Source organism: Podarcis bocagei (assembly GCF_964188305.1).
Source record: "Podarcis bocagei genome assembly, chromosome: 17".
Lineage (NCBI taxonomy): Eukaryota > Metazoa > Chordata > Lepidosauria > Squamata > Lacertidae > Podarcis > Podarcis bocagei.
Window position 1 is genome coordinate 32,643,697 of NC_138143.1, and position 12,453 is coordinate 32,656,149.

General features: G+C 43.7%; 1 protein-coding gene across 2 annotated transcripts in view; it reads left to right on the top strand.

Annotated features, from left to right (window-relative positions):
• Positions 1–12,453, top strand: part of LOC308576737 (neuronal acetylcholine receptor subunit alpha-7-like) — a 110,951-nt gene that overhangs the window by 59,588 nt on the left and 38,910 nt on the right. For both annotated transcript variants that reach the window (XM_081176615.1, XM_081176616.1), the window contains exons 4-7: positions 2,056–2,165; positions 4,359–4,438; positions 8,317–8,484; positions 12,206–12,400. In XM_081176615.1, the coding sequence (XP_081032741.1) occupies positions 2,056–2,165; positions 4,359–4,438; positions 8,317–8,484; positions 12,206–12,400 (553 nt within the window). The remainder of the gene's footprint in view (positions 1–2,055; positions 2,166–4,358; positions 4,439–8,316; positions 8,485–12,205; positions 12,401–12,453) is intronic.

A 12,453-nucleotide genomic window follows, 5' to 3' on the forward strand; every position in this document is an offset into this window, starting at 1 on the left:
AAAGAGAACGGAGAAGAAAATGAATTGTGGAATGTTGCTGTGCTTTTAAAAAAATAAAATTAAATTCTGATTTGATCTTATCAGATGTCAAAACACCGAGTAACTCATTTCCATATGAAGTTTTGAGCCAAACTAAACGTGAGGCAAATTCTATACTGCTGTTGAAAATTGTAGATGCAAGTTTCGATCCCCCCTCTGTAACATGAATTTATATAGTTATATACCTGAGGTGCCACTACTGAAAAGACCCTTTTCTTGATACCTATCAAGGAAAGGGCATTTTTGGTGGTGGCACCTCAGGTATGGAACAGCCTCCCTAGAGAGGCCTGCCTGGTGCCTTTTTATATGGTATTTTCGGTACCAGGTGAAGATCTTTTTATTCAACTATGTTTTAAATCCTGGCCGTGAATTACTTGAGCCAGCTTCTGTCCAAGGGTTTTATAAATTGTTTACTACAGTTTTTTAAAATTATTGTGGTATACTGAGTTCTTAATATTTTGTTGTAAGCTTTATGGGGAATGTTCACTGATGGGCAGCTACATATGTATGGTAAATAATAATAAACACCACCACATTTTACCTTCCTGTGTTACTATTCCCTCCTGCCAGCAGCAGCTACTGATACAGAGCAGAGGCAGTGAAATGCAGAAAGGGATGTTGTGAAATAATAATAATAATAATAATAATAATAATAATAATAATAATAATGCAGAACAATGATATGTTCTACTAGACCTGGCTTCCCAAATCTAGTGCTGTCCAGACACTTTGGACTATAGCTCCCATCAGCCCCAACCAGAATGTTTTGGCAGGGGTTAATGGGCCGTTTAGACCAAAATGTCTGGAGGCTGCACTGGCTATTAACACCAGGGGAAGGGAGAGCTGATCACGTGACTCCCATATTTGGTGGCTGCCGTGCCTCTAATTTCCCTACAATATAGAGGACTTGTTCCATGTGGTTCATGAGTCCCTTTGAATGTCGGGTGGTGGTCTTTCACAGCTCCAAATGTAAGGCACTGGCACAACCCTATGTTGGGAAAACGTGTGCTTAGGGAGAGTAGAAGAGGCAGAGATGGACAGCTCCACTTGCCTCGGACCAACTCTACAGCTGGCTGTATTGCACTCAAGCTCAAACCACCTGTGATAGTGGCAGATTTGCTGAATCCAGATCAGCCCCCAATCACACAGAAAGCGAAAAAGTACACAGGTCAAAAGAGCTAACCCTCTGCACACAGCCTGCTTAGTCTCTCAGTTCCCTAAAGTGTGTTCATCCCTGTCAGGATCACTTCTGGTATCGGAGCTAAATGCATAGGAAATTATACTGGGAGAGAGACTGGTGAGGAGTAAGGGAAACAGTACAGGGGAAACAGTGCCAGATTACCAAATAGGTAGAGTAGGCCCTAGCCTATGGGCCCCACACCTTCTAGGGGTCCCGCGATAACATATCAAAATAGCATTGAATTGATCTTGAAATTGGTTTGTTAAAATTGCTGGTTGGTCAAATCAAAAACATATTGGAAGATAATTTGGGTACCCCCAAATTATTGACTGCCTAGGGGCCTCCACAGGGCTTAATCCGGCACTGAGGGGAAAGTTTCAGCTCCACTTGTGTTATTTTTGTACAGAACACTGGATTTCCCCCTGTTTTGTAAGTATTTGGGGGCAGGCATGGGTTTAAACAAATGGATCTGTCACTGTCATGCGCTGTTTGGTGGTGGCAGTGAAACCTCTGACATGGATTTGCTGGGCTTTTCTAATGTCAGGGGGTATTGTGGGCAGACAGAAATATTCTGTTGGCTGCCTGCTGTTGGCTGAAATATTCTGGCCCCATAGGGAGGAAGGGCAGGCAAAGACATGACAGATGAAGCACGGACTTGAGATCACCGCTGAGGAGAATCTGCGGAAGAAAATTTAGAAGAGGGAGTACCATTGTGCCCCATCAATGATAACCCTTGCCTGCTATCATTGGCATTATTTCATATTGTACTAATTATTTTTGAAAGCAGATTTCCCAGCATCTATGATCTTTAATTGCAAAACCATCTTTTTCCATAGTCCTGGATGGACACGTATTTGTCATGGGATCAGTATGAATATCCAGGAGTTCAGAATTTAAGATTCCCATCTGATCAGATTTGGGTGCCAGACATTCTTCTGTACAACAGGTAAGGAAGGCATGTTTGAGGCTGTTTTAAAAACCCGAGCAAGTTGAGGAACAGATGGAAATTGACATAGCTCTATTAAGCTCCGGGGTCATGATTGCAATTACGCAAGAAGGCGTGATCAGATAGCACAATGTGATGAGCCTTGTTCTTTTACAAATCAAAGTAAATCAAACTGAGTGGAAGGAGGAGGATGCTTAGTGGTTTTGCATCCAACACATTGCGGCAACTGGAATTTTACATTTTCATTGCCATGTGTAATTTGGCTGAGAACCACCCTGTTTCCCCAAAATGTTCATTTATTGGGTTGACTAAGCAGTTCGAAAGCACGTCAAAGTGCAAGTAGATAAATAGGTACCACTCTGGTGGGAAGGTAAACGGCGTTTCCGTGCGCTGCTCTGGTTCGCCAGAAGCGGCTTAGTCCTGCTGGCCACATGACCCGGAAGCTGTACGCCGGCTTCCTTGGCCAATAAAGCGAGATGACCGCCGCAATCCCAGAGTCGGTCACGACTGGACCTAATGGTCAGGGGTCCCTTTACCTTTTTAAGCCCTCCAACTTATGATCCTTCAATTGGAGTCCTGCTCTTAAGCTTCATTGTAGAATAAAAGTAACGTTGGAGGATGTGGTATCGGGCAAATGGCACAAGACCTAACACTGGCAAACCAAGTCAACGTCATAGAAGCCTTGTCAGGATTAGAGCCCATTGTATTTATTCATTTATTACTTAAAGCATTGCTGTTCCCCCCTTTGGTCCCAAGGTGAGTTATAGAGATGCCATTGTTAATATAGCAGTACAAAATTATTGATCTAAAAAAGTAGGAGCTCAAGCAATGCCAAGTGGCAGCCATTGTAAAAGGGGGTTATAGCTCCGTTTTCTCATATACAGTGGCTGCTGACTTGTCTTTCTTTGTTGCAATTTTTAAACTTTAAACAGGAAATCTTTAAAAGTACTGCTTCTAGTACCTGTCTGAAACAATTCTGGCCATCACCAGTGGTAGGCAAATTGGTTCTTCTTGTTTGTAGGCTGTTTGAGTAGAATTAGATTTGAAGGTTGAATTTTGTGTATTTCAGGTGCCGAAACTGAATGTCCTTTTGTATAGTAACATAACAGCTACACCGAATTGAAGGGGGACTTAAAAACCTCAGTGTTTAATCAGTGCCTTTTGAAGCAAAGGCAGTTTAATGCAGCTGATGCTTTGTACCAAATCTGAGCCTTCTGAGCAGAGCCTCTTCCCTAAACAAAGATGGCTGCTGCAAGATAGCTCAGTTGGTATAGCACTAGACTCTTAATCTCAGGGTCGTAGGTTTGAGTCCCACATTGGGCAAAAGATTCCTGCATTGCAGGGGGTCAGACTAGATGACCCTCATAGACCCTTCCAACTCTACAATTCTATGATTCTAAGACACATTTTGGAGGGGAGAGGATTTGTTTTTTAAACTGATTTATATCGGCCGTTTCTGCCATGATTCTGGCACTCAGCACCCTATGCCTAATTTTATATAGATCTGGATTTTATTGCCATTTAGAACAGCCATGTTGGCCATCTTTTTGATTTTTGGTCAGAACCCGATTGTTAATCACTTGGGAGAAGTGAAATTCAGATTCACCATGTGAAAATGCATAAAATCCTAATTCTGCATGAGTGGCCTGCAATTAAGAAATAGATATACAGTCATACCTCGGGTTATAGCTGCTTCAAGTTGCGTTTTTTCAGGTTATGGACCGTCGAAACCCGGAAGTACCGAAACAGATTACTTCTGGGTTTCAGCGGTCACGCATGCACAGAAGCACCGAATTGCAACCCACAGTGCGCAGACGCAGGTTGCGAACGCTGTGGGTTGTGACCGTGCATCCCTCACGGATCACGTTTGCAACCCAAGCATCCACTGTATATCTGTTTGTAGGGTGGAAGAAGTAATTACAGCTGATCATGCATTTTAAAAGGATCAGAGTTCAGCCTGTATTGTGTCATTTGCAGCATTGACTTATCCTCCTGTAGCCAATGATTTTGAGTTATTTATTCCAATATTTCTACTGGAAAACATTAAAAAAAAACAAAAATGGCGACAGAGATCAGTTTAAAGTCTTACTAAAAACAATAGGATCATCTTTTACAATGTTTTGCATCTCTTACATTGCAACAAATGCAACCAGTAAACAACATCCCACGTACCTTTTCTGCTGTCTTTTGTAGTGCAGACGAGAGATTTGATGCAACGTTTCATACAAATGTTCTAGTGAACTATACGGGATCTTGCCAGTATATCCCTCCAGGTAAGAGGCTTTCAATATATTGAGTTATCCCCTGGATCAGGAATTCATATATGTGACTGTGGATTAGAAGGCTTAAATGAAACTGTATTGTTAGTATATGCTTTAATTAAAACTGCACAAACCTTTAATGAAGTTCGTGCCTGAGAGTATTATGAATGACAAAGGATGAGCAAGTAAAATCCTGATACACTGGGCAACAGATATAGGTCATAATATAGATATGGAAGCATGGGAACAACTGTGAAATCTGGATATAAAATTTACAGCGTGTTATGGTTTAAGAGAAAATTATATGAAAACGATATATTGTTGGTATCTAATACCAAGTAAATTGGCAAAAATGTATAAATCTAAATCAAAGAAATGTTGGAAACGTAAAGAGAAAGAAGGTTTTTTTTATCATATGTGGTAGTCTTGTAGTAAGGTTAAAGCTTACTGGGAAATGATATATAATGAATTGAAAAAGATGTTCAAAATAACACACACACACACACACACACACACACACACACACACACACACACACATATATATATATACACACACACAAACCTGAATCTTTTCTTTTGGGAATTATAGAGACAGAACTACCTAAGTTATTCATGTATGCTACTTATTCATGTATGCTACTACAGCAGCAAGAATGTTACTTGCCCCAAAATGGAAAGAAGTAGAAGTCCCAGTAAAGGACGAATGGATGCAAAAACTTATGGAATATGCAGAAATGGCAAAACTTACTGGAAGAATAAGAAATTAAGATACCAAACTCTTTATAAAACAATGGAAATGGTTTATTGAATATTTACATAAAAATTGTAAACAGATTAAAACATTAGCAGGATTATTGTAATAACCTGAAGTTTTGTAAAAGTATATATTTACAGTAGGTAATTAAATGAGTAAATTAAATGAATTTGGATTTGCAGAAGATGTGAAAAAAATAAATTTAAGGAACCGCAGAAAGAGGGGGAAGGATGTCAAGTTTTGAAATGGTAACTGGATTGTAAAATTAATGAAATGTATAAATTTGAAAAGTATATAAAAAAGAGAAGAGAGTATTAGGAAAGACAGGTCTTGACAAGTACCTAACACTCGGAAGTTCCTTTTTGTGATTCTGATAACCAGATGAGGTGAATATGCCACATATGAAAACATGTATGGGGATTATTCTGTCATTGCAATCTAGAGTATAAATATGCTGTGCGGGGCTGTCGCTAAACTTACTTGAGGAAAAAGTTGTACTGAAAACGAAAGTGACATTTGGGAGAGTGCAGAAGTTCAAAGAACACGCCTCTTACCAACTCCTTGCTCTTCTGTTTTTTGACCAAATTGGAGTTGATCTCTTTAAAGGAGTTGGTTTCTTGAGCCGTTCCTCCTCCATTGGAGGAGCCGTTCCTTCTTCCATCTTGGATAATTACATGCCATTCATAAAGCACTCTTTGATCACTATGAGCCCTTGTCTTCCCGCCAGCGAATCCTGGAAACTGTAGATTGTTAAAGGAGACTGGGCACAGCAGCTCTTTGAGGAGTTAACTACAGTTTGCAGGATCCTTCCGAGGGAAGACATTTGCTTCAATGCATGGTGTGTAGAGGGCCGGATTTAGGTTTGATGAGGCCCTAAGCTACTGAAGGTAATGGGGCCCTTTATATGTCCAGCTGCCCGTTGTCAACAACAAATTGTCACTGTTTTTTTGTGTTGAATATATGCTATATAGCAATTTATGGACGTAATAGGTATCTAAAGCCATTTGCACATAACAAAATATGTGATATTTTAGGGAGCAGGTGGGGCCCATTATTTACATCAGAGGAGCCTACACAACACAAAGCACTGTTGCTGTATGTAGGTTTTAATTTATTTGTTTTTTATCTTATATTTTGGAAATGTACATCCAGGGTTTTTTTCCCCTTTAATTTTTTGGGGGCCCTAAGCTATAGCTTGTTTAGCTTATACGTAAATCTGGCACTGGGTGTGTATGCAGCCTGAGAGTCAGAGCAGGGTAGGAGAGACTTCCCTCCACTTCTAGACCCTTCAGCCAAGTTGCCACCATTGCTTGAGGGAGGAGACACCTCAGAAGTGGGAAAGGAAGAAGCCAGGAACCAGACCAGTGTGTCCCTGGCCGCTTAGCCTACCTCTCTTCCGCCTGCCAATCAAGTGATGAAAGGCCAACTGTCACTAGCATGTAATGGTCTAACATAATCAAGTCTCTGCACATTCGAAACAGCCAATAAAACTTGGCTATCTAACAAAAACAAGCTAATTGTCCGCCACCACAAGTTGCACAACAAACAGCACCTTTGAGGCATTTTGTTATTCTCTCCTTTCTGCTTCTGATTTTAACTGGCGAAACATGAAATAATTAGATGACAAATAATACGTGATAAATATTAATCCCTTACATAGCTTTCGACTAGTGTCACATGAATCATTTATGCCAGAGCAGACAGCCCCTCGAGGAAAGCAAAGTAAATCAAAGACGAAAAAGGGGGGTGGATGTCGGGGTTTTACTGGAGAGCAAGTTATAAGAAAATGAAATCAATTCCAAGGGAATATATGGCCATTATATGCTCTTTTATGAATGTCAGCACACGCTCCAAAGTGTCGTTGTTGTCGTTGTTTGTTGAAGAAGCATTGCAGTTGTAATTTGAAACAGACTTGTAGAACGTTTGGTGATAGGCAGTAAACAGAAGTTTGCAAAAGTAGCATGATCCATGGAACTTAGTTGGACTACGAGCAGGTTGCAATTTTCACAGCTGATCAAAGTGCATGTGATCATGCCCAATTCGTGGGTGTTTACCCAGGATCTGCTCCAATCATGTATAAAGCAGGGTCAGGTGAGTTGGGCCAGGCAAGAGTCTCTGGAATGTTGTTCAGTAGGAACAGTGCCACTCCCGAAAAGGCTCTGTACTTGATAATTGCTTCAGAGGATCTTAAGGTTCAGGTGGCATATATGGGAGGAGGTAATCTTTAAGAATAGGGACGCGGGTGGCGCTGTGGGTTAAACCACAGAGCCTAGGACTTGCCGATCAGAAGGTCGGCGGTTCGAATCCCTGCGATGGGGTGAGCTCCCGTTGCTCGGTCCCTGCTCCTGCCAACCTAGCAGTTCGAAAGCACATCAAAGTGCAAGTAGATAAATAGGTACCGCTCCAGTGGGAAGGTAAACGGCGTTTCCGTGCGCTGCTGTGGTTCGCCAGAAGCAGCTTCGTCATGCTGGCCACATGACCCGGAAGCTGTACGCCGGCTCCCTTAGCCAGTAAAGCGAGATAAGCGCCGCAACCCCAGAGTCGGTCACGACTGGACCTAATGGCCAGGGGTCCCTTTACCTTTAATCTTTAAGATAACCTGGCCCAAGTCTGTAAGAATAGCATGAAGGAGTCTCTCCTCACAAAGCTTCCCATCTTGACATTTCCTACCTCTTAGTGAAGTGGGAAGCATGAAACATTACTACAATTAAGAACATCTGCTTAGCAGTATGGATGACGACCACAACTAGCAATTCTGCTGTTGCTCTCCGTTTTGTTTGCGGTGGTTTGATACGCCACACAGCCCCTAAAGTAGATGCAATGCAGCTAAAGTACCTGAGATCTGTTTCTTGGAGGCTTAAGCTCCATGCAGCTTAACTGTGAGGTGCCAGTTATTATTTTCAATCAGCTTTTTCATCAGATAGTCCTCTGAAGACCATGACTGAAACGCAGAATTATAGGCACCGTTTGTTAGCAGATCAATTTGGAATGCATTTCAAAGCTGTCTGCTCCCTTGAACTCTTGATAACAGGTGGATATGACTGCAATTTCATTCCCCTTCCTCTCTTGCCTTTAAGATCTCACTGCTTTCCCCCTTTAGAAACATTTACATGCCTGTTTCTAATTGCTTACAGGCATCTTGAAGAGCACATGTTACATTGATGTCCGCTGGTTTCCTTTTGATGTGCAGAAATGTGATCTGAAGTTTGGCTCCTGGACGCACAATGGCTGGCTGCTTGATCTGCAGATGCTCGAAGCTGATATTTCCAATTACATATCCAACGGAGAATGGGACTTAGTGGGTAAGCTGGCTTTATTAAACGAACCTAAGACAAGTGAATCTATTCCAGTCTTCCCTAAACTTCTGTTAATGGAGGCACACTGTCTTCCCCCACTCCAAATTAAAATTGCAAGCAGGGGTATGCTTCACTCTGAGCATATGTTTAGCAAGACTCAGCAGACATTCATGCCCTCTTTGTGTGTTGCTAAAGGGACGCGGGTGGCGCTGTGGGTTAAACCACAGAGCCTAGGACTTGCCGATCAGAAGGTCGGCGGTTCGAATCCCCGCGACGGGGTGAGCTCCCGTTGCTCGGTCCCTGCTCCTGCCAACCTAGCAGTTCGAAAGCACGTCAAAGTGCAAGTAGATAAATAGGTACCGCTCCAGCGGGAAGGTAAACAGCATTTCCGTGAGCTGCTCTGGTTCGCCAGAAGCAGCTTAGTCATGCTGGCCACATGACCCGGAAGCTGTACGCCGGCTCCCTTGGCCAATAAAGCGAGATGAGTGCCGCAACCCCAGAGTCGGCCAAGACTGGACCTAATGGTCAGGGGTCCCTTTACCTTTACCTTTTTACTCTGGGCATGCCTCTTATTTGGAACAGAGATACCAAAAGCACCCCAAAGTGGTTGCTCCAATAGCAAGAAGTGGAGGTGCATACTTCCAGGAGTTCAGCCTACACTCGAGTAGGACCCTGGTAGAGACACATGCCCGACTGGCATGTTCCCTCCCTCCTGGTCGATTGTTCGGGAGCTTCAAAAGCTTTCTTCTGCCTGAACATCACAGCAACCGATGCCAACCGACACGCACACACTTAAGGATCCGCAGAGTTTGCGCATGGCTTGTGTGACAGACCTCAGCAACTCAGCATTTTGGCTAATCTACTTTATTTACATATAAGCACACACGGAGCACTGCAACATGGCTCCCTCTCTCTCTAGCATCAGACAGCAAAGAGAAAAAGAACAAAGGACAATAGTCCCACTTCACAGAACACAGTAACACAAACATCCTGTCTTCATCACTTCCCATTCTGTGGAGTCAAAACATATACCGTCATGTGAAAGACAACAACACCATGACTGCAATCATAGAGCAGGAATTCTAACACATACCTGATCTCCCATCCCCAATGCCTCTGCAGCTTACTGGGATGGAGAAACGGCAACAAGGTCAATGTGATGAACATCCGCCAGATGGGTTCTGCTGATGTGTTTGCGCTGCATCAGCCTCACCCTAACACTGCCTCGCCCTCCGCCTCCCAGTAATCCGCAGCAGTGGACAGACTTCAGGCTGGTCTGATCTACATTGTTTTCTTCTTTAACTAGACCACCATCTGGAGCCAGGTGAAAACAAACAAACCATAACAGTTAGAATTAAAGAGCAGGGTGCCTCTGAATACGTATGAGAGCTGAGCTGATCTCACAGTCCTCTTGCACAGAAGCCAACCTCTGCTTAGCCTTCTGATTTCGGAGGTTTGGGGGAGAGTCATTTTGTTGCCGCTGATGATGTACCACTGGGAGTCAGCAAACCTTGCTGATCTACTGCACATCACCAGGAGATCTACTGGTGCAACCCAACCCAGCTTCTACCCATCTCTAAACCCTCCGTGGGGTGTGGCCTTGGGGGGGGGGGCTGCTGCAGCCAGGTGCCTCGTGCGCCACGGCCTCTCTCCACGTCCCGGTTTGGAGAGTTCTGGAGGCCCACATTCTGCAGAGCTATAAAGTGCTTGTGGGGAGCTGGGGGAGCCTGTTGGATGTCAAGGCCTAGTCAGGAAAGCTGCCAGCAGCAGCAGCATACAGGGCATCCACTACAAAGGCCTTTTTTCAGGGACAACAAAAGTCCAGAATGTTGTTCCTACACTCATCATCACTGCTTGCTGCCGCTTGCTCAGATAAAGAAAGGAACATCTCATTTTATGAGATCTCGCTCCTGCCAAGGGAGTTTGAGCATTCGTCATTCTTTATTTTCACCTCGATGGCTGGCGTTTTGGGAAGGTGGCCCCCAAAACCAGGCAGCTTCTTCCAGAGGATGCTCTTTTAAAGACACAGTGCTCTGAGCTTCTCCAGACCTGCCCTTTTAGGGTTTGTGCTCAGGCTGCCCAGCAAACCCAGCCAAGGCTTGCAAGACTCTCCAGGCATGCCCCTTTAAGGCTTGCTTGGCCAATCCACAGACCTGCTGCCGAAAATGAACCAACGTTTTCAAGAGAGGTGCCAAGGAATCTATGGAAAACAGAAGTAACATCTGTTGTATGCTAAAACAAAAAAAAAAGGTATAAATCATTTCAGCTCTGCTGTGCTGTTAAACCACTTGAAAAGTGCAAGCCATCACACTGGACATTATAATAACTATTGATTGTTGCTTGAATCTGATGGAGAGCATAAAGAATGGCCAATTACACGTTATAGTCCTATAATGACATTTGCCAGAGGAGGGATGGATGCTGTATTTCTTATGACAGTTCTTTGGAAATGTTGACGATTATCATATGGCGTGTTTTTCACCAAATTCCAGCCCCACCCCCGCCCTAGGCTGGATAATAGATTTGTATGGATTTTTCAGTATGTGTACAAAATGAAATGCGTAGAGAGTTGCATTAGCCCCAGGAGAGAGCTAAATATCCATCGGCAGGCTTTGCTTTCTCACCTTATTTCCCAAGACGCTAAGAATTATTACATCCTCAAGAGTTGTTGAGAATAAGTAGAGAAGAGGCATTAAGGCACAGCTAGAGGGCAAAGCCTTCAAAGTCATCCAAACAATTTGGACACCCGGCATTCCTGTAATAGAGGAAGGATGCCTGGAGGAGCAAATTTAAACGGGATTCAGGCAAGCCCTGATCTCCCAGCTGCAACCATCTGCCATATGGGAAAGTAGCTAGCTGGCATCTGGGGATTGTTTGCTCATGCTCTGGCCATGGACACTGCAGAAGTCTGCCTGCATTGGCTAGTGCCAGTGACGTCAATTGGTTTTGAGTTGGCAACCATGTCTGCACCTAAGAGAAGTAACTGCAAGGCCAGGGCTACAGACAGGCAATTGGCAGGAGGGAGGGTAAGTTAGGGAATCCCCAGTGAGAGCTGCTTCCGTGATGTCATTTCCCCTCTGCTTATGTCTCTAAGGCCTAGTGGCTTCAGCCATGGCTATAGCCACAATACAGTGGAACCTTGGTTCTCGAACGACAAACTAATCGGCTCCCAAATGCCAAAAACCTGGAAGCAAGTGTTCCGGTTTTAGATGATTTTTCAGAAGCTGAACGTCTGATGTGGCTGTTGGCTTTTGTTTCTGGGGCACTTGTGCCAATCGGAAGCCATGCCTTGGTTTTGGAATGTTTTGGAAGTCGAACGGACTTCCGGAATGGATTACGTTCGAGAACCAAGGTACCACTGTAATTCTGATTTGCTTCCTGAGCAGAAAGCATGATTTATCAGTTCATACCACAGCTATGGTTGGCAAAGCATGACTTAGTGTGACATCTGGATTGAGCCCAATTAGAAACATATGCAGCTGCCTTACACTGAGTCCTTGTAGGTCAGTATTCTCTACATGGACTGGCAGTGGTTCCCCGGAATTTCAGAACTGGAGTCTTTCCAGATGTTTTGCTGATGAGCTGTGACCCTAATCCATGGCCTACATTATTGGAAAATGAGAGTGGGGATTGAGGAGCCAGACCATAGACCTACTAACGTAGCCAAGGGCTGTAAGAATGCAGCATATTTCTCCTCATTTCTTACTTCAAATTTGCTTCTGTGCAGGTGTCCCAGGTAAAAGGAATGAGTTGTACTATGAGTGCTGCAAGGAGCCATATCCAGATGTGACTTACACCGTGACAATGCGCCGCCGCACCCTCTACTATGGATTGAATTTACTGATTCCATGCGTCCTCATATCAGGCTTAGCGTTGCTTGTTTTCTTGCTGCCAGCTGACTCTGGAGAGAAAATATCCTTGGGTAAGAGCTGAGAATTTAGAGTTACTCCACACATTGACAGAAGTGGGACACAG